General features: G+C 46.4%; 1 protein-coding gene across 2 annotated transcripts in view; it reads left to right on the forward strand.

Annotated features, from left to right (window-relative positions):
* Window positions 1-10,989: 10,989 nt before the first annotated feature.
* Window positions 10,990-21,386, forward strand: part of sec14l1 (SEC14-like lipid binding 1) — a 24,678-nt gene continuing 14,281 nt past the window's right edge. The window contains exons 1-3 of one of the 2 annotated variants that reach the window (XM_080524829.1): window positions 10,990-11,123; window positions 11,963-12,054; window positions 15,978-16,127. In XM_080524829.1, the coding sequence (XP_080380955.1) occupies window positions 11,992-12,054; window positions 15,978-16,127 (213 nt within the window). In that variant the 5' untranslated portion in view covers window positions 10,990-11,123; window positions 11,963-11,991. Of the gene's footprint in view, window positions 11,134-11,962; window positions 12,055-15,977; window positions 16,128-21,386 lie in introns of both variants that reach the window. The other variant, XM_080524830.1, reaches the window with a different exon arrangement.

Raw genomic sequence — 21,386 nt, forward strand, 5'->3', positions numbered from 1 at the left:
TGATGTTTAGGCCAGCAGAGAAGGCCTTGCTGGCCCTGACGGCACACCACTGCGTTCGCGTGCCGAAACCTCCGAACGTTGGCGCTGTCTGGCGAACGAGCCCGCTTTCATACCAGTGTATCGTTCGCCAAACATCGCCAACGTTCGGAGGTTTCGGCACGCGAACGCGAACCGGGTGTGTAAGCCCTATTGAGGTACAGACTACAACAAAGGGTGGACATGAGGGGGATTATGAGGGCAATGCAAGTCATATCGTTTACAATTTTTTTGCTAAGCCTCTCACAATACCTAACCTTTTCAGCTGTTTCTCTGAAGCCCCAATGTAATGACGGGGCTGATGAAAACATTTCGGTCCAACTGACAGACACTGAGTACACTCATCTCCCCGTCTTGTCTCTGATCAGTCCCCCTTTGGTCTTTTGGCAGGCGTACCTCACTCTGAAGGCTCCATCTCCATCTCATTTCAATGCGCAAGAACATCGGCGGCGTTCATCATCATGACGGGTGCCGAACAGATTGTTGCAGAAGGTCATTTTTCATGTGTTGGCCCCTTGAGTCTAAAGAATACCTATCCGTCTCCGAATCAGAAGCTAAACACATTATGGATTTACTATTAGGCTATTCTGTACACTATCAGTGGATTTACAAGCAGGTCAGGACATTTCCCTCCCCTTCGTGCAGAGACGATTCATCGAAATTGTATATCATCATCTGTCATCTCCCTCCTATACAATGTACTGTACACGGGGGGGGGGAGGCTGGTGGAGAGGTCGAGATCCGAGGACGGGCGTGGAATGGAGGGAGGAAGGAATGATATCAAACACATATGTTTCATACGATACCTCATTACAATGACCTCGTTCACCACCTGCCTCCCCGCATTTGTAGGATGGATTACGCCTCACAATGCACTGTAATATTGTTTTATGACGGCTGCACATGTCAGCCATGTGTCTCTCTCCGGTATCTGCACTCAGCAGACGGTATATTATACGGCTGTTAAACTAGCACTTTATCCAGGCTGACCTTTTCAAGCGGGTATCAGTCTTCGTGTGGGCGTAGCGGCAGTGTCAATAACTTGATTACGTCCGTCACGCAATTAAGATTTTATATTAGGTTCGTTTGTTCTTGGGCCTCCCTCCCTTTCTGCGTAGAAACGACTTTCCCTCCAGACATTAGCGGGTTTGAGGTTAGATTCATGGGCGTTGTGTGACGTGAGCATGCTGCTAGAGGAGTAGGAGGGAGGGGGTGGGCAGCGACTGGGAAGAAAGTATTTTCTCTGAGAAACAAGAGAGGGTATCCATGTTATGAAGCCAGCCATGAATTGAATGAGCTTTTTAACCTCATGCACCCTCATGCTCCTCTGTTCCCCTCACCCCCCCACTCTCTCTCACCCTCTCTCTCTCTCACACATATCACGGTGGATGTTACAATCTGTGAATAGACAAAAATCATCATGTTGTTTTCATGCACCACTGATCCACTAATCAATCAATCAATCAATCAATCTATCTGTCTGTCTGTCTGTCTATCGGTCGGTCGGTCGATCGATCCATCTATCTATCTGTCTCTCTGTCTGTCTATCTATCTGTCTATCTATCGTATATACAAATAAAAATGGATGTGGAAGGCAGCTTGGTCAGTGTACAAACATAATGTCTTTGACATGCCTGTCTGCAGTCTCGTCAGCCCCATCCTCTCACATGGCTGATCAAGGGGTTGGAGAACTGTCACTTATAAACAACATAGCCTACAGTCAGGGAACATCATGATCATAGTGGTGTGTTGTAGAGTCCACGAAGCCTACATATTCAATGATAACCTCATGCACCCTCATGCTCCTCTCCCCCCCTCTCACCCTCTCTCTCTCACATATCACGGTGGATGTTACAATCTGTGAGTAGAAAAAAATCATCACGTTGTTTTCATGCACCACTGATCCACTATCTACTGATCACTATCAATCAATCAATCAATCAATCAATCTATCCATCTATCTATCTATCTACAGGGGTGCAAACTGGTGATGGCCCAAAAAGGTGACCCATTTCTTTTTTTGCGGCTAACCTTAGCGCTAGCACTAATGATGTTAAATAGATACCGCTAGCACTAACGGTGGTCTAACAATGATGCATGTGTAAGTAGCGGCAGCCCTGACCTTAACACCAGCAGAATTACTTCAAAAACTGTTTACCGTGACTGTGTTCTCGTAGGCCGAACACCCATCTCTGCAATCCAAGTTACATAACAGATATGCCTCAAACAAACATTGTTTGCATGACAATTTTTGCAGGGTTATTATGCTAAAGTTGAGAGAAACTAACATTCACATTAACTAAATGGAAAGTCAAGAAGGCTCAGGTAGAATTCCCTTTTCAAGACCCTAGTCTTTCACAAAGACAATTTGAATCTAACACACAAGGTATGACCTGGCAGGGGTATATCTGCCTGCATTTGCAAGAGTTTATTTGCAGTAGTAATGGGGACTGAGGTTATGATGATGTACAATGAAGCTGAATCATAAAAGTTGATGCAACCAGTGTAATATTATAAATGACTACCGTTGAGCATACTGTATATATTCATACTGTATATTTCACATGTCTCTTGATATAGCTTCTTTTATCAGGGGTGCAAACTGGTGATGGCCCAAAAAAGTGACCCATTTTTTTTTGTAGTGTCGTATATATTATCTTATTGGTTATGAATCAAAGAACAGTTATTGAGTTTAAGACGATTTAATTAAAGTACAAAACATATACAGATACCAACAGCTGGATCCTATGTCTGGTCTCCTCTGCTGGGCTGGGGTGATTAAGAGAGCGAGATCTGCCCCTGTCTTGTCCTTTTGTATGCCCTTTTCTTATGCAAATATCTACCAGTGATCCTATCACAGTCACCTAGATGCCTGGCCTATCACCTTCCCTAGGGATGGTCAAGGGGGGAGAGGCCAGAGTGTGTGTGTGTGTGTGTGTGTGTGTGTGTGTGTGTGTGCTTACAAGCGGTCCCAACCCCCAGAGGTCTCTGTTGGTCATCTGGTTGCCATAAAACCCCCAGCATGTCTTTGCAGGCTCAATGCAATTCATGGTATGTATGAAAATACACCACAGTAGCTAACCTTAGGGGGGGATACCGCTAGCACTAATGGTGTTAAATAGATATCACTAGCACTAATGGTGGTCTAACAATGATGTGTGTGTAAGTAGCGGCAGCCCTGACCTTAACACCTGCAGAATTACTTCGAAAACAGTTTACTGTGACTGTGTTCTCGCTAAAAGTTATTTCAACAGCAACAGAGTTCAGCAGACAGGGAGATTAGTTAGCTCGCACATCATGTGACTTGGATGAGATTTAGACCCCCCCCCCCCCTAAAATATTATTTTTTGCAGATCTACACAATTCAAATGGATGATATCTTTTGAGATAAAACGGCTAATTTAGCAGAAAGGTGGCAAGGTGATCTGTCTGTCTGTCTGTCTGTCTGTCTGTCTGTCTGTCTCTCTCTCTGTCTCTCTGTCTGTCTGTCTGTCTGTCTGTCTGTCTGTCTGTCTGTCTGTCTGTCTATCGATCGATCTATCTGTCTGTGTCTCTGTCTATCTCTCTGTCTGTCTATCTATCTGTCTATCTATCGTATATACAAATAAAAATGGATGTGGAAGGCAGCTTGGTCAGCGTACAAACATAATGTCTTTGACATGCCTGTCTGCAGTCTCGTCAGCCACATCCTGGCTGATCAAGGGGTTGGAGAACTGTCACTTATAAACAACATAGCCTACAGTCAGGGAACATCATGATCATAGTGGTGTGTTGTAGAGTCCACGAAGCCTACATATTCAATGATATGATATGTATAGCTGCGTAATCGGCTACTACACCACAACTAAGCCCATGAAACGACAGCAGGCATCTTTATTAGCCAATCTGGGAGAGGGAGTCCCATGACCACGATCGATCGAGGACCTCTAGTGGACAGTATATGAACTTCTCTGACAGGTTTGAACGACTGATGAATTACCTCGATCAGATTCTTCCTCATATAGCCTGACCTTTACTGTACACACACACACACACACACACACACACACACACACACACACACACACTGGGGTGTGTTACCACTGACCCGCCAGCCTTCAGGATCAACTGTTCATCATTATGACTGATATGATTGAATAGAAATGCCTCTTGGTTGATATTTGCATTGGGGTGTAACCTTTGTCTCCTCTGGTTGGATGGCCTTTACGTCAATTATGAATTCATTATCGTGTGTTCATGAATTCTGTATTGTGTTCAAATGTCGTATTGGAGTACCTAACCCTAACCCTAGTTTTCCCACATGTACCGTATTCCAACATGTACTGTAACATATATATATATATATATATATAATTATAATTATTATTATATTATGAATCCACAGGGACCAAAACACCACTACAGCGCATGGATCTCTCTACTGCAGGCTCCACTGTTACTATTATGTTTCTTTAGCCCATAACAACCATCATAAACACGTCGACCCAATACAAAGAAGAAATCCTTGTTCCAGAACAATGGGAAGCACTTACAGTAATCACTTGATGGAGGGCTGAATGCACAGGAGTGGTAATCGTCAATTAAAAGCAACTCAAGCAATCGGCCCTGAAACCTTACAGTCTCTCTGAGGTAATTACCAGATATGTGCCTTCTGCACAGAGGTGTCAATCACTCCTCACAATCTGCAATCTGCAGCTTCAATAGCACACTGAGCTATTACACTCTCCCCACGCATGATGGAACATGCTGCGTAGGAGTTGCACATTCATATCAATACACAGGCCATTCTATGAATACCTTATACAATAATATGTAATCTCCTTCTCTCTTTCTCTCTCTCTCTCCCTCCCTCCCTCCTTCCCTCTCTCTCTCTCTTTATTACAACACTTACCAACCATTTCCAACAACTGTGAGGATATAGGACACCTTGTGTCTCCTCATTGTAATGCATCCCGTCCTCCAATTTCTACCTCACCAGATGGGTTGAGAATGTGTTATTGTTGTAGTTTGTGACTGTTAAGCTATGAAGACATACAGGGATTTGATAGTCAAAGTGGTATGGTCTCTGGTGTTAACTGGCTGCTGTGCTCTGGAGTCACCAGATGAGGTATGTGTGTGTGTGTGTGTGTGTGTGTGTGTGTGTGTGTGTGTGTGTGTGTTTAAGTTGTCTAATTTCTCCCAAAAAGTTATTTGAGAGAGACTGCACTAAACCAGGACCCAATATTTGCCAAGAGGAGCTGGAAGAAAACTTTCCACAGTGTGTGTGTGTGTGTGTGTGTGTGTGTGTGTGTGTGTGTGTGTGTGTGTGTGTGTGTGGGTGTGTGCGTTTGTGTGTGCATGTGTTTGTATGTCTGTGTGGTTTAATGAGGTATTGATAAAGATCAGCAGGCTTGCTGTCAGTTCAGCCTCAGGCCTACTTCCCTCAACCTCACGTCAATAGTGCTTGTCAGCATGAACACACACACACACACACACACACACACACACACTCTCTCTCCCTTAATGTTGAATTTTCCTGGGTTGTAGTATGAGTGAGGGGGTGTTTTAATTGGATTTCGATGATCCATTCCACAGTGTTAAACTCCAAGGCTTTTAGACGAGTTCACTGTTGCCATTCTGAAATGAGTTCAATTCCCTCGTAGCATTTTATATTTTATATTTTTATGAGAGGGCTTTGGTTTTAATTTCAACTGACTCCTTCCCTGAGGTATCTTCCCCCGAACTAGAAAGGTAAAACTCACAGAAGTTTCTGGAGCCAAAGGTTGACCAACCACAATGGTTGATCTGAAATCACCAGTTAACTTGACTTAACACCAGTTAACTTGACTTAACACCAGTTAACTTGACCAACTATACTTACTGCAGCTAATTGAAACAGACCGAATTTAAAGAAAGAGCAGGATAGGGAGGATACGCTGGCCCCTCAGACCAATATCACTCGTGGTTTGGATTCTATTGGTTGTTTTAGTGGTTCCTATGTTGACTATTGTTAAGACAAGAAAAGAGAAGGATAGTTGAGATGGCAGTGTGACCACAGACATCCCTGAGTTGTCCGTTTGCGGCTTGTGGGATCCGGAGGCGACATACTCTACAGGGGAGGAAAACATTCAATTAGCATTAGAGCTAATCAGACAGGAGTGCTGCTTTGTTTCTAATGAGGATCATAAGGTCAGAGCTGGAGTGGAGAGCGCAATACGGGTCTGTATCTTCTCTTTGTGCAGGATTACTATGGAGAAGAGAAACCCACCGGGTCACTCTTACCACGGGGGATTACACAACAGTAATCTTCCGATAAAGAGCTAGCGAGATGGGGCCAAATCAACCCAGTGTTTATCAAGTTAAAACAATACTACCCATCGTCACTTCAATTGTTAGAAAAATAAAACAAATTCATAGTTATGTTAGCCTCATCAGTATGTGTGCTGCTATTCCGGGTGTACTGCAGCTTACTATGATGCCATTTCAAAAGCTAAAAAGCTTTGTTGCTCTGTGTTTTTGTGATCATTATCTAACTTGACAAGCGACAGCAGGGCTGCGGATGTCCCCCCCGCAAAAAGAGAAGACAACGTAAAGATCTCGGCTTGGCAAGCACGTTATAAGCTCCAGCTGTGCATCTGAATAAGGGGTTTAAATGAACATTTATTCGCTTCGGCTTTATTCCACAGTTCGCAATTAACATGCTATTTCCTTTCCAAAAATGCTAATTATGTGATAATACCAGAATAAAAAAAGGGAGAGTGATTTGAGTCTGACACACAATACACAAACCCATCCAGTATCCTGTTAACAGCCATGGTAAGGCACCCTAGGAAGAAGAGTCTGTCTTTGTTTTTGACCATTTGCATTTTAATGCTTTTCCTAACGGATGCCAAAGATGGCGCAACTTCTTTCCAAAAAGATCAGAAGACTGGGGTGTGCAGATAACAGACGCTCACTGCCAAAACAAGGACATGTTATGTCTGTTCACCTTTTGCGAGAGGGTCTCTAAACCCTTTCCTGTCTGTCCCTTGCTCTATCCGAATGCCTTTTGCTAGATCATCTTTGATGCAGCAGCTTTGAATGCACCCCTCCAAGTGCTGCATCTGAAGGCTTGGTGTGGAGGGGGCCAGGCTGGGGGGGGGGCAGAGAAGGGTTGGTGTGGAGGGGGCCAGGCTGGGGGCGGGGGGGCAGAGAAGGCTTGGTGTGAACGGGGCCAGGCTGGGGGGCGGGGAGGGCAGAGAAGCCTTGGTGTGGAGGGGGCCAGGCTTGGGGGGGGGGTGGCCAGAGAAGGCTTGGTGTGGAGGGGGCCAGGCTGGGGGGGGGGGGGGGGGGGAGAAGGCTTGGTGTGGAGGGGGCCAGGCTGGGGGAGGACCAGAGAAGGGGGGGGGCACTGCAGACTCAGCTGTAGCCTGAAGCCCCCTATATCCTGGAGCTAGAGAACTTCTTCTCAATAACTTCTTTGACAACACAGTGGTATGTTCATACAACATTGTTTTACAACCTTGATTTTCCTACAGCCAAATGAACTTGTTCTTAGTATGATGTGATTCAAAACAGGAGAAACTGTGACTTTTTATTCTTTCACTAAGAAGGGAAAGTTTCTTTATTATTGAAAACCAATGGGGTATTCATTAAAGGGCAGAGGTAGGGGGTAGTTCTACGAGTTCTATGTGTTTCCAGTCAAGACAGTGTCAAGAATTAGGTTCACTAGAGAATGTAACATTTCTACACCTCTGTAATGGTCTCTAGGTCAAAACTGAAGCTACTTAGACCATAGCTGTTTACAACTTGATTTTCACTCTGCAATCCCAAGGCTATCTCAAGATAGTTATTTGTATAATCTCAAAGTTAAAATAACTAGTGTTCACCTTATAGCTGCTTGGCATATAGTGTGTCTAATGTTGTCCTGTAATCCATTGAAGGAAACTAGTCCACTGTCAAACAGGTGATGAACACTGGTGATTCCTTTGTAAGCTACTCCTCGGCAACATAATGTAGTAACAAAGTAATACATCTCTAGCTCCATCTAATGGCCATTTTACAGCTAAGCTAATGAATACATCCATACTATCTAGCCTATACTTTATAGTTTTAATATCGGCATACAATGGGGAAGTGTATCCAAACATTTTACTGGTACTGTACATGATCAACAAATTATAATGAAAATTATAATGAAAATACTTACAAGGCTCATTGTGGTACAAACTTTATCCTTTTACAGTGATCAACTGATTTTAGGTGATCAAGGCATTGTATACATTGTATTGCAAGACATGTTACGCGTGGCGCAGACAAAATGCTGAGTAATGGAACACAACCAATCATTCCATTTCTTCTCAGAGTCAAAGTTTGTGTGCACACAGTGTTCAGCTCTGCCATGTCCATTGTCTGGTTGACCCCCATTCCAGTGGGTGAAGACCACCTTAGACCCGTCAGACCACATCCACCTGCCCTCTTTGTGGAGGTCAGACAGGCCGATCCAGACCCTTCCCTCTGCTGGGTCGTGACTCTTAATCAGGTCTCTGATGAAGTTCTGTTCAGCCAGACTGTGTACAGAGGCCAGGTTCGCCCCCTGACTCACACAGTATGATTCTGAGTCGGCCCAGTCCAGTGACGTGGAAACGTACCTGTAGCAGCGGCTATTGAAGCTGTACCAAAACATGGGGCCGGAGCCCTGGTATAGCTCCCCCTTCTGGCCAGGCTCACGAGTGCAGTGTACAGCAGCTAAAGCCAGGCTGAGACCAAGGAAGCAGAGGAACACTGACATGGTGAAGAGGTTTGTTTTCTCTGTCAGAAGAAGGGTCCCGGGGTCTGCTGCTGTGTGAGGTCCTGGTAGGTCCTGAACTTTTATGTTGTTGAAAGAAGGCGGGAACGGGCTGGTATGTTGGCCATTGGTTCATCTCAGAACCCCGATCTTATCCTAGTGAGACTTAGGCATTGGTCGATCATTCATAGGCACGTTCACCATCATCTCACATCGAAAACTGCATTTCAGCAATAAAAACCTGGCTCACACACAACTTCCTCAAACTCAACAGTGAAAAGACCGAAGTCATCCTCATCGGCACCAAATCCACCCTCAATAAAACCGGACCCATCACACTCACCATTGACGACACTACCATCACCCCCTCCCCCCTGGCTCGCAACCTCGGCTTCATTCTGGACCCCACCCTCTCATTTGATCCCCACGTCAGCTCTATTGTCAAGACCTCCTACTTCCACCTCCGCAACATTGCAAAAATCAGACACTGCCTCTCCCAGCCCGCTGCTGAATCCCTCATCCACGCCTTCATCTCCTCCCGCCTTGACTACTGCAACTCCCTACTCACCGGCATCACCTCCCGCTCCCTCCATAGACTCCAGATGGTCCAAAACTCTGCTGCACGCCTCCTTTCAAACACCCTCTCCCGTGACCACATCACTCCTGTCCTCCACTCTCTCCACTGGCTCCCCATCAAAGAACGCATCCAATTCAAAGTCCTCATCCTCAAATACAAAGCCCTCCATAGCCTGGCCCCCCCTTACCTGACTGACCTCCTTCTCCCCCACCGCCCTACCCGTACCCTCCGATCCTCATCCATTGTTCCCCTCACTGTCCCACCCTCAAAACTCAAAGGCTTCGGTCACCGTGCCTTTTCACGAGCTGCACCCCGCCTCTGGAACTCTCTCCCTCAACCACTCAGAGACTCACCCTCACTCCTCACTTTTAAATCCCACCTCAAAACCTACCTGTTCTCCCATGCCTACAGCCTCCCCTACCCCTAGCCATCTCCCCCATCCCGGCCACCCCCCCCCTGGACACGCATACAACCTCCCCTACCCCTACCCATCTCCCCTAACCCTGCCACCCCCCTGATATGCATACAGCCTCCCCTACCCCTAACCACCTCCCCTGTCCCTACCACCCCTCCCCGTTCGCTGACTCTGTGTTCCATGTTACTTGTTGTTTTTGTGTTTTCCGTATCTCCTATATTGTCAGCGTCTTTGAGCCTCGGAAAAGCGCTATATAAATCCAATGAATTATTATTAATTATTATTATTATTATCCCAGAGTAAAGGCAGTGGCAGTGGCCACGTATTCCTGCTAGTTCCATATGGCAGTATTCACATCAATGTTCTGCCAAGTTGAGCCTAGAGAGAGATAATAGAGAGACCAAGACCATGTCAAGCAAACAAAATAGTTTTTTTATTTGATATTGGGTGCACCATAACTATGATTACAGTAATAAACACTGCTGATGCCTTATTACAAAGTGACTTTACAATCAATACATTTGACTAAGTGAATCAAGTGAATCGTCAATCCACCAGTCGTAGCAGGAAGATTAATCTTGCTCAGGGCAGTGGCCACTGGCAGTCGTCGTGATAGAAGAAGAAAGATTTGTTTTAAAGACAGAGAGAGAGAGAGAGAGAGAGGGAGATTTGTCATCACCAAGGCAATCCAATGATGGGTATACTGAAATAGTGGTGCCAAACTGAAACAGAGGTGACATTCTATTGTCTATAGTTGTGTTAACAACTGAAAGATGGGTAGTCTGGTTGGAGTTAGGACTTCAGTGATGTAGTCTGCTAATAGGTCGAATTTGCTGTGTCTAATGTTTTCCTGTAATCCATTGAAGGAAACTAGTTCACTGTCAAAACGGTGATTATTATTTTCTTGGAAATAAGTGCACAAGATATGCCACTTCTAAGGCAAGGCAAGGCAAGGCCAGTTTATTTGTATAGCACATTTCATACAACAGGGGCAAATCAAAGTGCTTTATAGTATTAAAAATGAAATGCATGATGCAGTAACTAAGTAATACATCTCTAGCACCATCTACTGACCATTTTGCAAAACGAATGTAATGAATAAGTAAGAAATGAATACGTAACAACCCCAAATGTGCTGCGCTGAAAAAGGGGTGGAGTTGTAGAAAGACTTGACAGTGGAAGTCGGCGGCGTTCGGCTTGTTTTCATGCCACATCAACTCGCCGGAACTCGAATTTCAAGACCTTTTTCTTTTCTTATTCCATGGAGACATCAGGATGGACTTTATATAATTTAGAGAGATTAGCGAACAAACGTTATTTGCCCGTCTTCGAGCGTGAACATTGATCTGGTAAGTTAAGGTAATTTTAGCGATATTATTTGTTTGGGGGGTACTGTTTCAGGCCTAGTCATAGTGGACCGAAAATAAGCGATTTCGTTGTAAGAAAGAAGCGAAGTGACCATGGAATTCAATATAGACTTCATGATCGGATTGTGGAAACTAAAGAATGCCTTGCGGGTTTAACATGCAGACATATTACCGGCACACAAGCTTTATCTTTATTATGTCCTGTAATCTTTATGATCTCCGATGATGAAAGTAAAGTTAGACTTCAACTGTACTTGTGGTCAACGTGTCATCGCAGAAGCGCAATGTTTGTCAATGTTATTCCTCCTGTACATGATAATAGTCACATATCGCGTTGACCTACTATGCCACAATCAACACATGAACACTTAAAATTGTACATCATTGGTGATGTTGACAAGTTGCTAAAATGGACCTTTATCTCAACTGTTAACTATGTTGGAGTTGCATAACAATCTTAATGGTTATTATGATTGAAGTGGAGTGCAGGAATACATGAGATGCTGTTAAAAGTTCAAATAATGCACAGCATATCCCATTTCAAATGACTTTGTTCTTTTGTCTCCGTATCATTGATCAACTGCTTCTCTAGTGGGTTACTAAGTGCATTTCCACCACACGTCTATTATGTGCCCAGCTGTCCATGTTGATTGCAGCTGATGAAACAGCATTTCTCTTTGTTGTCACTTGGATCCCGTTCCTCTAACCGTTGCTCAATAGATGATGATGACAAGTGGACTTGTGTACCGTTTGTTGCTATTCTTGTGTGCTGTGTCATTAGATCTTTAACTGAGGGTTTGTCTCTGTGTGTATGGTTACAGAGAGGAGCACCTGTGGATGAACTACAATCATGGTGCAGCAATACCAGTCACCTGTGAGGGTCTACAAAACATCCTTTGAGCTGATAATGGCGGTGAGTTTTGTGTGTCTGTGTGTCTGTGTGTGTGTGTGTGTGTGTGTGTGTGTTGTGTGTGTGTGTGTGTGTGTGTGTGTGTGTGTGTGTGTTCATGATGCTGTTCATGATAGGTTGCTGTGAATTCTCTTGTGTAAATCTGACCCAGATGTCCAGTCTGACTCTGGGCCGGTGTCATTGTGCAGCTGAAACAAAGGTTTCTAAGGAGCCAAGCCCACGCTTTTTCATCCACCTGATTTCTATACAGCCTCACTGGGCAACATTACCTAATATGTTCTCGTTTTCCCTTAGTGAGAACATAGCCTATTATGGGTGTTCTGAACTGTGTGCTGTTGTGAGCCTCTTGCAGTATAATTACATTACACAAGCTTTCCTTCCAGTAGTAACATGTAATGTAAAACCAAGTACTGTTCTAGTGGATTTGGCCTCGCGACATTCTTGTGGATTTCATGCTGTATCATGTCCGTTCCCACTTGACACGGCATAGATAAACAGGAAACGCCATTGATTGACCGTCATTTTGGGGTAGGAACGGACGCAATAACAACGGTCTAATACGTGTCTCATGACTTCTTGCCTCTAGGTCAGCAGTAAAATCCTACTGTAGCTGCTGTGAAATGAGGATCACAAGGTCGCAGCAGGAAACAAAGAACAGTCCATGGATAACCATGATGCTGCCTCTTGTATATGACCATAATATGGCACATCTGTCAAGTCATTACCGCGCTGTTTGGAGTTCAGAGCACGCTATGGCCTCCTGCGGCGGTCTGCCTGGGTTACCTATTATGGATGTACTATTCTTGTTTATTCTTTATCAAAGGGTTCCTAGGGCGGTTTGGCTTGTGAGTCAGGGACATACAGTACCCTGTGGGTCAGTGCCTCTTTCCTGCACTAGGTAAAGAGAAAGGAATAGATGAATGTTTTGTTGGTAGGGTATAGATTGGTATCAGTCAGATGTTGTTGCGAAGTGTGTGAAGTGTTTTGAGGTTGTTCAAAAGCACCCTGCTCTCCTCTACCCCCCCCCCGCCCCCCTCCCCTCCCACCCTCACCCCCAGCCCCTGTCCCTACCCCCCCTAGGCCTAGTCTGGTCTGTGGCTTCCTGCTTAGCGGTGTCTGATTGGTTGCACTAGGCCCTGGGCGTCATTAGGACCTCCCTTGTTGTGTTGTGTCCCGTCTGCGTCTGCGACCGCTATGCCTGCGACCTCCACGGCTGGCCTCCCCTGACGGAGCTGATAGGAACACTGCAGTACAGCACAATCTAGAACACAGACGACATGTTGTTGTTATCAAACTCTCCACCTGTTCACTGCACAGCCTTATCGATAAGGTTAGAGAGTGTGTTCCTCGGGTCGAAATGCACGCGAGTGATTTCTCAGTAATTGCGGTGTACACTTTCTGTGTATAAAAAAAAAAAAATCCCTGTTTCCTCATTCGTAGTTTCTCTTCTGTTTTACTGTGGTTTCTTGTTCTTTGGAGAAATCTGTTAAGCCGGAAGGTTATGTAACGTCCCCAAACCTGGTTAAGAAACCTTGTGATGATTTTTTTTTTTTCTCTTTTTTTTTTTTTTTTGGGCCTCACAGACTGCCGCTGTTGCGGGAATAAAAACACACTCGAAAATCCTGTTGAACCAGTTGCAGCGATGTCTGCCGTATACGAGCGTTGTTAAGATACCGCCATTGAACCACTCAGAGAGTCATTAAAAGACATATGCAAAGGTATCTTAGAACGCAAAGTGGTGCTTCTAGCTGTAAACAGCCTGGCAGTCAGTGAAACTGTACGTGCGGCCTGGATTACAGTGAGCTGAGAGACTTTCCCCATCCCCCATCCACCCATCCCCCCCCTGTAGTGACCTTCGAGTGGCTGACTCTCCTCTTGGCCGACTGACAGCCGTGACTGAGTCACTCCCTGACCTCCTCTCTCCGCCGTAGTCCTGGGCTAGCCTATTGGTAGACACCTTATCACTGACAACAGTATTTCCTCCTTCGTGGAATGTCCTAGTGAATTTCCTGTTTGTGTGTGCGTGCGTCCTGATGAATTTCCTGTTTGTGTGCGAGTGTGTGTGTGTTGTGTGTATACATGTGTATGTACTAAATATATCTATATTAGTAGTACATTTGTTGTTCATGTTGAGAGGCGGCGTAGTTTGACGTGCAGAGCGTCGGGTAGCTGGCGGTCTGTGCTGTGTTGTGACTACAATGGCGCTCCGAAATGAACCCCACTGCAGTGTCATCAGAATCCGCAAAAATGCCTATACTGTAGCGATGGCTGGACCCTCTAAACAACAACTCAGACGCACCAAATAATGGACATATTCTGTTTTGGAGGCTAGATGGGAGACCTAAATAGCAGGAGTGTGCATTTAGGCTCTGAATTTCAGCGCCCGTTTTGTTTTCTGAAAGGCGGCCACTGTTAGGTGAGACAATGGACAATGAATGCGGCCGCGCCTATCCGACTGTAGCCCACGTGTTATATGTACTGTATACGTCCTTTGTGTTTAGCTCGGCTAGAGAGAGAGAGAGAGAGAGAGAGAGAGAGGGAGAGAGAGAGAGAGAGAGTGAGAGTGAGAAAGAAAGAAAGAAAGAGAGAGGGATGGACGTATGCCCAGTATGGCCCCAATCATAGAACGGTATTTGTTTTGCCTCCATTGCAGCTGGAGGTATTGCTGTGTGGTCAACTGTAAATGCTGGGGTCATTCATATCGGGTTGCCCTCTGGACAACGTCTGTCACTGTGTTGATGAAGCTGCACACAGCAGCTATGGTTTTATTTCAGAAAGGCTGGCGCTGAAATGTAAATTGAACGTGTGGGTGGGTGGGTGGGTGTGCGGGCGGGCGGGCGGGCGGGCGGGCGGGCAAGTGTTTGTGTCTGTCAGTAGGAGATCGCTGGGTACTTTGCGCTCTTGTGCTAATCTGGAGATGAGATGTGAAGTGTAGAACGCAGACATGTCATTAACACATGGCTGTGAGTGTGAGTGTGAGTGTGTGAGTGAGTGTGTGTGCAGGAGGTGGAGCCGGTGTGTAACGATCGCAAGGTCGGCACATCGGCGGTTTGAACCCCGGCTGGCCACATGTCGAGGTGTCCTCGGGCAAGACCCTGAACCCCAAATTGCTCCCAATGAGCGGGCCTGCGCCTTGCATGGTAGCTTGCCGCCATCGGTTGGTGAATGTGTGTGTGAGAGGCCGTTGTATTAAGGCGCTATATAAGTCAGTCCATTTACCATCCAGTTACCATCTGGGTGTTTAGGAAACGTAAACCCAGCCTGTTTTTGCGAAGCAGGCAAAATGTACCCAGTGACTTTCCGTCTGCAGAAACCTTATCAAATTGGAATTACATAAACGGCGCACGTCTCGAGACACGGACTCTGGTTCAACACTCTGATGGCGTCACATGACCCAGTTACTTCACTGTTGGTGCCCTTTGCTCTCTGGGCTGAGAGGGGCATCCGGAGGGCCCCCCGCCCAGACGGCAGACTCCCAAGTTAGGCATAAATATTGACGGACCAGGAGACCTCCTCCCCCCTTGTGGAACTGGCTCACCGCCCGACCGTCATGTGTGAAGTCATAAATGCAAAAAGAGAGAGAGTAGGGTTTTAAAACGAACCCTCTACAGCTGCGGTTTGAGACGCGCCGCTTAACCTAAACATTAACTTTTTTTTAGGATGTGTTTACACCGGAGCTCTGGAGTCAACAACAACTGCTTTATGGGTCAGAATGATCGGAGAGGGAGGAGGGTACATGACCCAGAAAAAAAAAAACGCAAGCACTTTATCTTCCGGCTGTCGCTAGAAGTGTCATTTACCCTTGGTGATGACTCGGGTTGCGTCACGTGAGCAATGCATAACTTTCTCTCTCTCTCTCACTCTCTCTCTCTCTTCTCTCCCTCCTTATCCCTCCCCCCTCTTCTCTCCCTACCCCCCCACTCCAGGCCTACGTGCGGAGGTTCCCCAGCTGCCATCTGGTCCCCGTGTTTGTGGACAGCGAGGTGCTAAGCGAGCGCCACAGCGACGATGGCGCCACGGTGGTCACCGAGAGACGCTGCAAGGTGCAGGTGGACGCCCCGCGGCTGCTCAAAAGGGTACTGGCCTCACCTTTGACCTCACCTTTGACTTTCACAGCCAAGCACTAAGGCCAACAGTTCATGTCACACACACTGCAAAAAGTAAAGCTAAGTGAGATGAAATATAATGCTTGTTTTTTGTCTGACTGCACTGGTTTTAAGATATCTTTTACTTATTGTAAGATAATCTTGGCAAGGGAAATATACCTCTTCTGTTGGCAGAATTGCTGTTGTGCTTATTTTAAGTGCTTATTAAGTAATATTTCCCCCAAATTGCTTTTCTTCTGAGAGCTGACTTTCTGCAGTGCATATAGTGGCTCCTGTCCCTATCTCCCTTAGCAGATCTATCACTCGTTTATCTAGTTAGTTTTGTTTTTTGTTATTGTGTTTTGCCGGAATTACTTCTGTTTTAGAAGTCATTTAGAAGTCTATCTGTTTTACTCTCTGATTATCTAAATGACATCAGGGGAGGCTGGTGGAGGTAGAAATCAGAGGACCGACTCATTGTAAATGCATGGAATGCAATGAGGACTAACACATTTTTAAAATACCATTCTTCATTCTATGTCCATGCCTTTCACAGAGCTTGTCCTCTGATTTCTACCTCGACCAGGCTCCACTGAAGTACCAGTTATACTAATTATATACCAACCTCGGCAGAGGGTGTCTTGTGATAACTGGCCGAAACACCCAATGAGGTCGGGGACCACAACTGAAGATGTGTCGTACTGGTGGCACCACGTGATCATTGCCAAATTCCACTCCACCCAAGAGGACATCTCCAACTCCACTCAATTGTTGTGCTGAATATTTAGGGATTTTAACAACCAGTCCTATTAAGAATCCTGATGTCTGGTGTCAAAACCAGTGACCGCTGCGAAAGGGCAGCTGACAACCTGGGAAAGACCTGGTGACGGCCTGAAGAGACAGCTGACAGGAGGGAACAGACCCCAACGGGGCTGGCATGGGTTAGCTACCCGTGTTGGCAGGAGCCTTTCACTACACAGTGACTTGGTTCCACCCAACTATGGCTACGAAAAGTTCAAAAGGAAAAACACCCCTAGAGTCTGCGAGAGCGGGGGCGGAAGATGACTCATCGGCGGATCACACGGTAACACCCTGGAACGGAAATGACAACGAATCAAATGATCAGCACGGTAGTTGACGGAGTAACAACACTGGCAGGACACAAGCTACAAAGCTGCATCTGTGGCTGGAAAAAGATAACATCAGAGAAGGGTCTCAAGATCCACCAGGGCAGGAAAAAGTGCCTAAGAGAGCTTAGCGAGGTGCCTCGCATTGACCACTACTTCCTCAGAGGTAGGGCAAATCAGTCGAGTGAAGCCCAGTGGCAGGATATTCACCACAGTCCACAGGGTATCAGAACCCCAGACGAAGCTCAACCAAGCACAGATCCATCAACGGACATGAGTCCAGAGCCTATCCAGCCACAGACAGCAGTGGAGAGGAAGATGAATGGACGAAAGCCTCAAATCTTGTGGCCTTACGCCTGCCAGAAAAAGGAGTGGGAAAACACTGACACAGACCTTGTCCATCTTCTAGAAGGTCTGAAAGGGGGCGTGGAAAGAAAACTGGACAAGATTGGAGAGATCATTTACAGCTATGGAGCAGAGAGATTTGGGGTGAAAAGTAAGAACCATGGGACACAGAAGGAACCATCAGCCCATCTCAAGTCCAGGAGACAACAAGAGATTGAAAGACTTGTGAAAGAAAGAAGGTGCCTGAGAAAACAGTGGAAGAAGGCCACAGAAGTGGAAAGGAAAGGACTTGAGGCACTACAGGCTGACATCAAGCAGCGTCTTGCAACACTGCGAAGAGCAGAATGCTTGAGAAAGCAACACAAGAAGAAAGAGCGAACGAGGACTGCCTTCTACAGAGATCCCTACAAGTTTGTCAAAGACCTCTTTGTCAAGGAGAAAACGGGGACCCTCAAAGTACCCATAAGGGAACTAGAGGAGCACCTGAGGAAGACCTACTCTGACAACCAGAGGCATGTGCCAGCCAGCATTCCGGATGACATGCCACCAATCCAACCACCTGAGCACCAGATGGAAACAAGGCCCCCTACATGGAGCGAAGTTGAGAGCACAGTAAAACGGGCAAGAACAGCCTCAGCCCCTGGGCCCAACGGCGTTCCATACAGGCTATATAAGAACAGTCCAGGCGTCTTGAAGTACCTCTGGAAGCTAATGAAAGTGGCATGGGAAAAGGGAATCATACCAAAGGCATGGCGAAGGGCAGGAGGGATCCTGATTCCCAAAGAGAAGAATTCCTCAACCATCGACCAGTTCCGCCAGATCAGTCTACTGAATGTGGAAGGAAAGATTTTCTTCAGTGTTGTGGCCCAGAGGCTCTCAGTATTCTTGCAGAAGAACAACTTTGTCGACACCTCAGTGCAGAAGGCAGGGATAAGTGGATTCTCAGGATGCCTGGAACACACAAATGTCATCTGGCACCAGATACAAACGGCCAAGAAGGAGAAGAAAGACCTGCATGTGGTTTTCTTAGATCTTGCCAATGCCTTCGGGTCAGTGCCTCATGAGATTTTGTGGACAGCGTTCAACTTCTTCCAAGTCCCAGAGGGCATCACAAGGCTGGTCAAAGCCTACTTCCAGGACCTCCAGTTCTGTGTTACAGCACAAGCCAGTACAACTGCTTGGCAGCACCTCGAGATAGGCATAATGGCGGGCTGCACCGTCTCTCCACTGGCTTTTACCATGGCAATGGAGCTCATTATTCGAGCATCCCGATGGGTTGTTGGAGGGGAACGGTTGAAGAGCAGGCTGCGTCTTCCTCCAATCAGGGCGTACATGGATGACATGACGACAATAACAACAACAAACGCATGCACCAAACGCCTGCTGGATAAACTCCAGGGAAACATCAAATGGGCACGAATGGAGATTAAACCCAGTAAGTCCCGCAGTATAGGGCTGCAACTAACGATTATTTTGATAATCGTTTAATCTGCCGATTTTTTTTTCGGTTAATCGGATTTTTTTTAAAAAGAAAAAAATATTTCTTTGTTTTCTAAATCAGCCAGGCCTATACATATACATGTGCAAAATGAATAAGTATTAATACAAAATAAGAAATAATATAAATAAAAAAGGCTTTGCTACATCAAATAGGTTTAACAACAGGCCATGGACTATGGCGGTAGATTGTTTCAATAAAGTAATTGAACTCTAGCTCAATACATGCATTGTTTTAGGTAATAACTTTGCTTAATGTAAAGGTCAGTAACCCAAAGTGCAATATAGGCTACAGACAAGACACTAATGTTTTTATATAACAGATATGCTCCAAAACAATGCAATGTGTCCTCTCACTCCATACAATAGGCTAGGCTACAGTCAGTGCCTCACTCTAACTCACGGGTAGCTTGGTAGGCTACCACTAGCTAGCCTTTAGCTTATCACCTCTGCTCTACCACTGACGTTAGCCAGCTAGCTAAATACACTTGTCATGCAATATTGAATTCATGAATGCGAGCAAACACTCACTGGCTATCGCATTACATTACAGTCATTTAGCTGACGCTTCGCCAGAACTCACACTAACGCATTTGCATGGAGAGCAGGAGACCATGGAAGGGCTGAGCCCAGCAGTACTTATATAATAAAACAATAGGAAGTTAGCTGTAACCCTCCTCTATAGAAACATAGTTAGTGCTCTGGTTATCAGCACAGCTACGCAGACTACAGCTGGACGAGCAGCGTAGTGACAGTCAGCTAGCGGCAGCAGCGAGCTAACCCTGCTAGCTAACTCACTAGCATGTCCAGACAGCAGACAGCTTCACTCTCAAGGCTTTTGAGTAGCATGATTTAAATGTAGCCGCCGCGCCGGTGTAGGTACCGGATTTTCCCACTTTTCCGGTTCCGGTCATAGGTTCTGCCCTTTCCGGCCATAGGTAGTGCTATGATTCGCTATGATTCGCGATGCCTACACAAGCGTGGCGTGCGTCAACAGGAAGTATGTTTGTTATGGAACAAGACCCGACGAATCGATAATGGAATTCGTCGCCAACGAATTTCATTATCGATTTTTATCGATTTCATCGATTCGTTGTTGCAGCCCTAGCACAGTATCTCCATTGTCAAAGGCAAGCTCGCCAATGAGAGGTTCCACGTCAACAACGAGCCAATACCAACAGTTCTGGAGAAGCCTATCAAAAGCCTTGGCCGCTGGTATAGCGCAGAACTCAAAGACTCGAAGCAGTTGGAACAACTCAAGCAGGATACAATCAGTGGCCTCAAGCAGATCAACAACACTGCTCTCCCTGGGAAGCTGAAGCTGTGGTGCTTTCAGTTTGGACTGCTGCCCCGTCTCATGTGGCCAATTTCCATCTACGAGGTCACACTATCCCATGCCAACCGGCTGGAGAGACTGGTGAATGCACAAGTGAGGAAGTGGCTTGGACTGCCGAGAGGCCTTAGCAGCATAGGCCTGTATGGCAACGGAGCCCTCTCCCTACCAATCTCAAGCCTGGTGGAGGAGTACAAATGTGCCAAATCAAGGCTGGAAATGACTCTCACAGAATCCCGGGATCCATTCGTCAGAGGTGCTGCTCCAATCCTAGCAACGGGGAGGAAATGGAAGCCATCTGCCCTCAGATACCGGGATATAGTGGGGCATGTCCAACATGGCAGAGGGGGCCTTGGCTTAGAAACAACAACACCCACATGGCAAAAGGCTACTCCAACCGAACGGCGGAAGATGGTGGTTGAGGAGGTGCGCCACCAGGAGGAAGCAAGCCAGGTGCGCCAAGGCAGTCTCCCAAGCCCAGCAAGGCCGCTGGATGAAGTGGGAGAGCGTGGAGAGGAGGAAAATCACGTGGAACGAGCTGTGGAGCATGGAGTCTAATAGGCTAAGTTTCATCATCAGAGCCACATATGATGTCCTGCCCTCTCCTACCAACCTACATCTCTGGTATGGAGAGGACCCAGCCTGTCTCCAGTGTGCAGCCCCAGCAACCCTCAAACACATCTTGGTGGGTTGCAAGACCAGTCTAACTCAAGGAAGATACACCTGGCGCCACAACCAAGTGCTAAAGTGCTTGGCTGCCGAACTTGAGCACAAGAGGGTAACCACCAACGCCATGCCTCTAAATGCCCAGACTACCTTTCCACGGAAAACAACCTTCATCCGGGAAGGGGAGAAACAGCGGACCAAGCCATCACCTCCAGACTCAGGCCCACTGAACGCAGCCCGGGATTGGGAAATGCGGGTAGACCTCAGCCAGAGGCTCACCTT

This window comes from Nansenia antarctica, assembly GCF_963989245.1.
Source record: "Nansenia antarctica genome assembly, chromosome: 2".
Taxonomy (NCBI): domain Eukaryota; kingdom Metazoa; phylum Chordata; class Actinopteri; order Argentiniformes; family Microstomatidae; genus Nansenia; species Nansenia antarctica.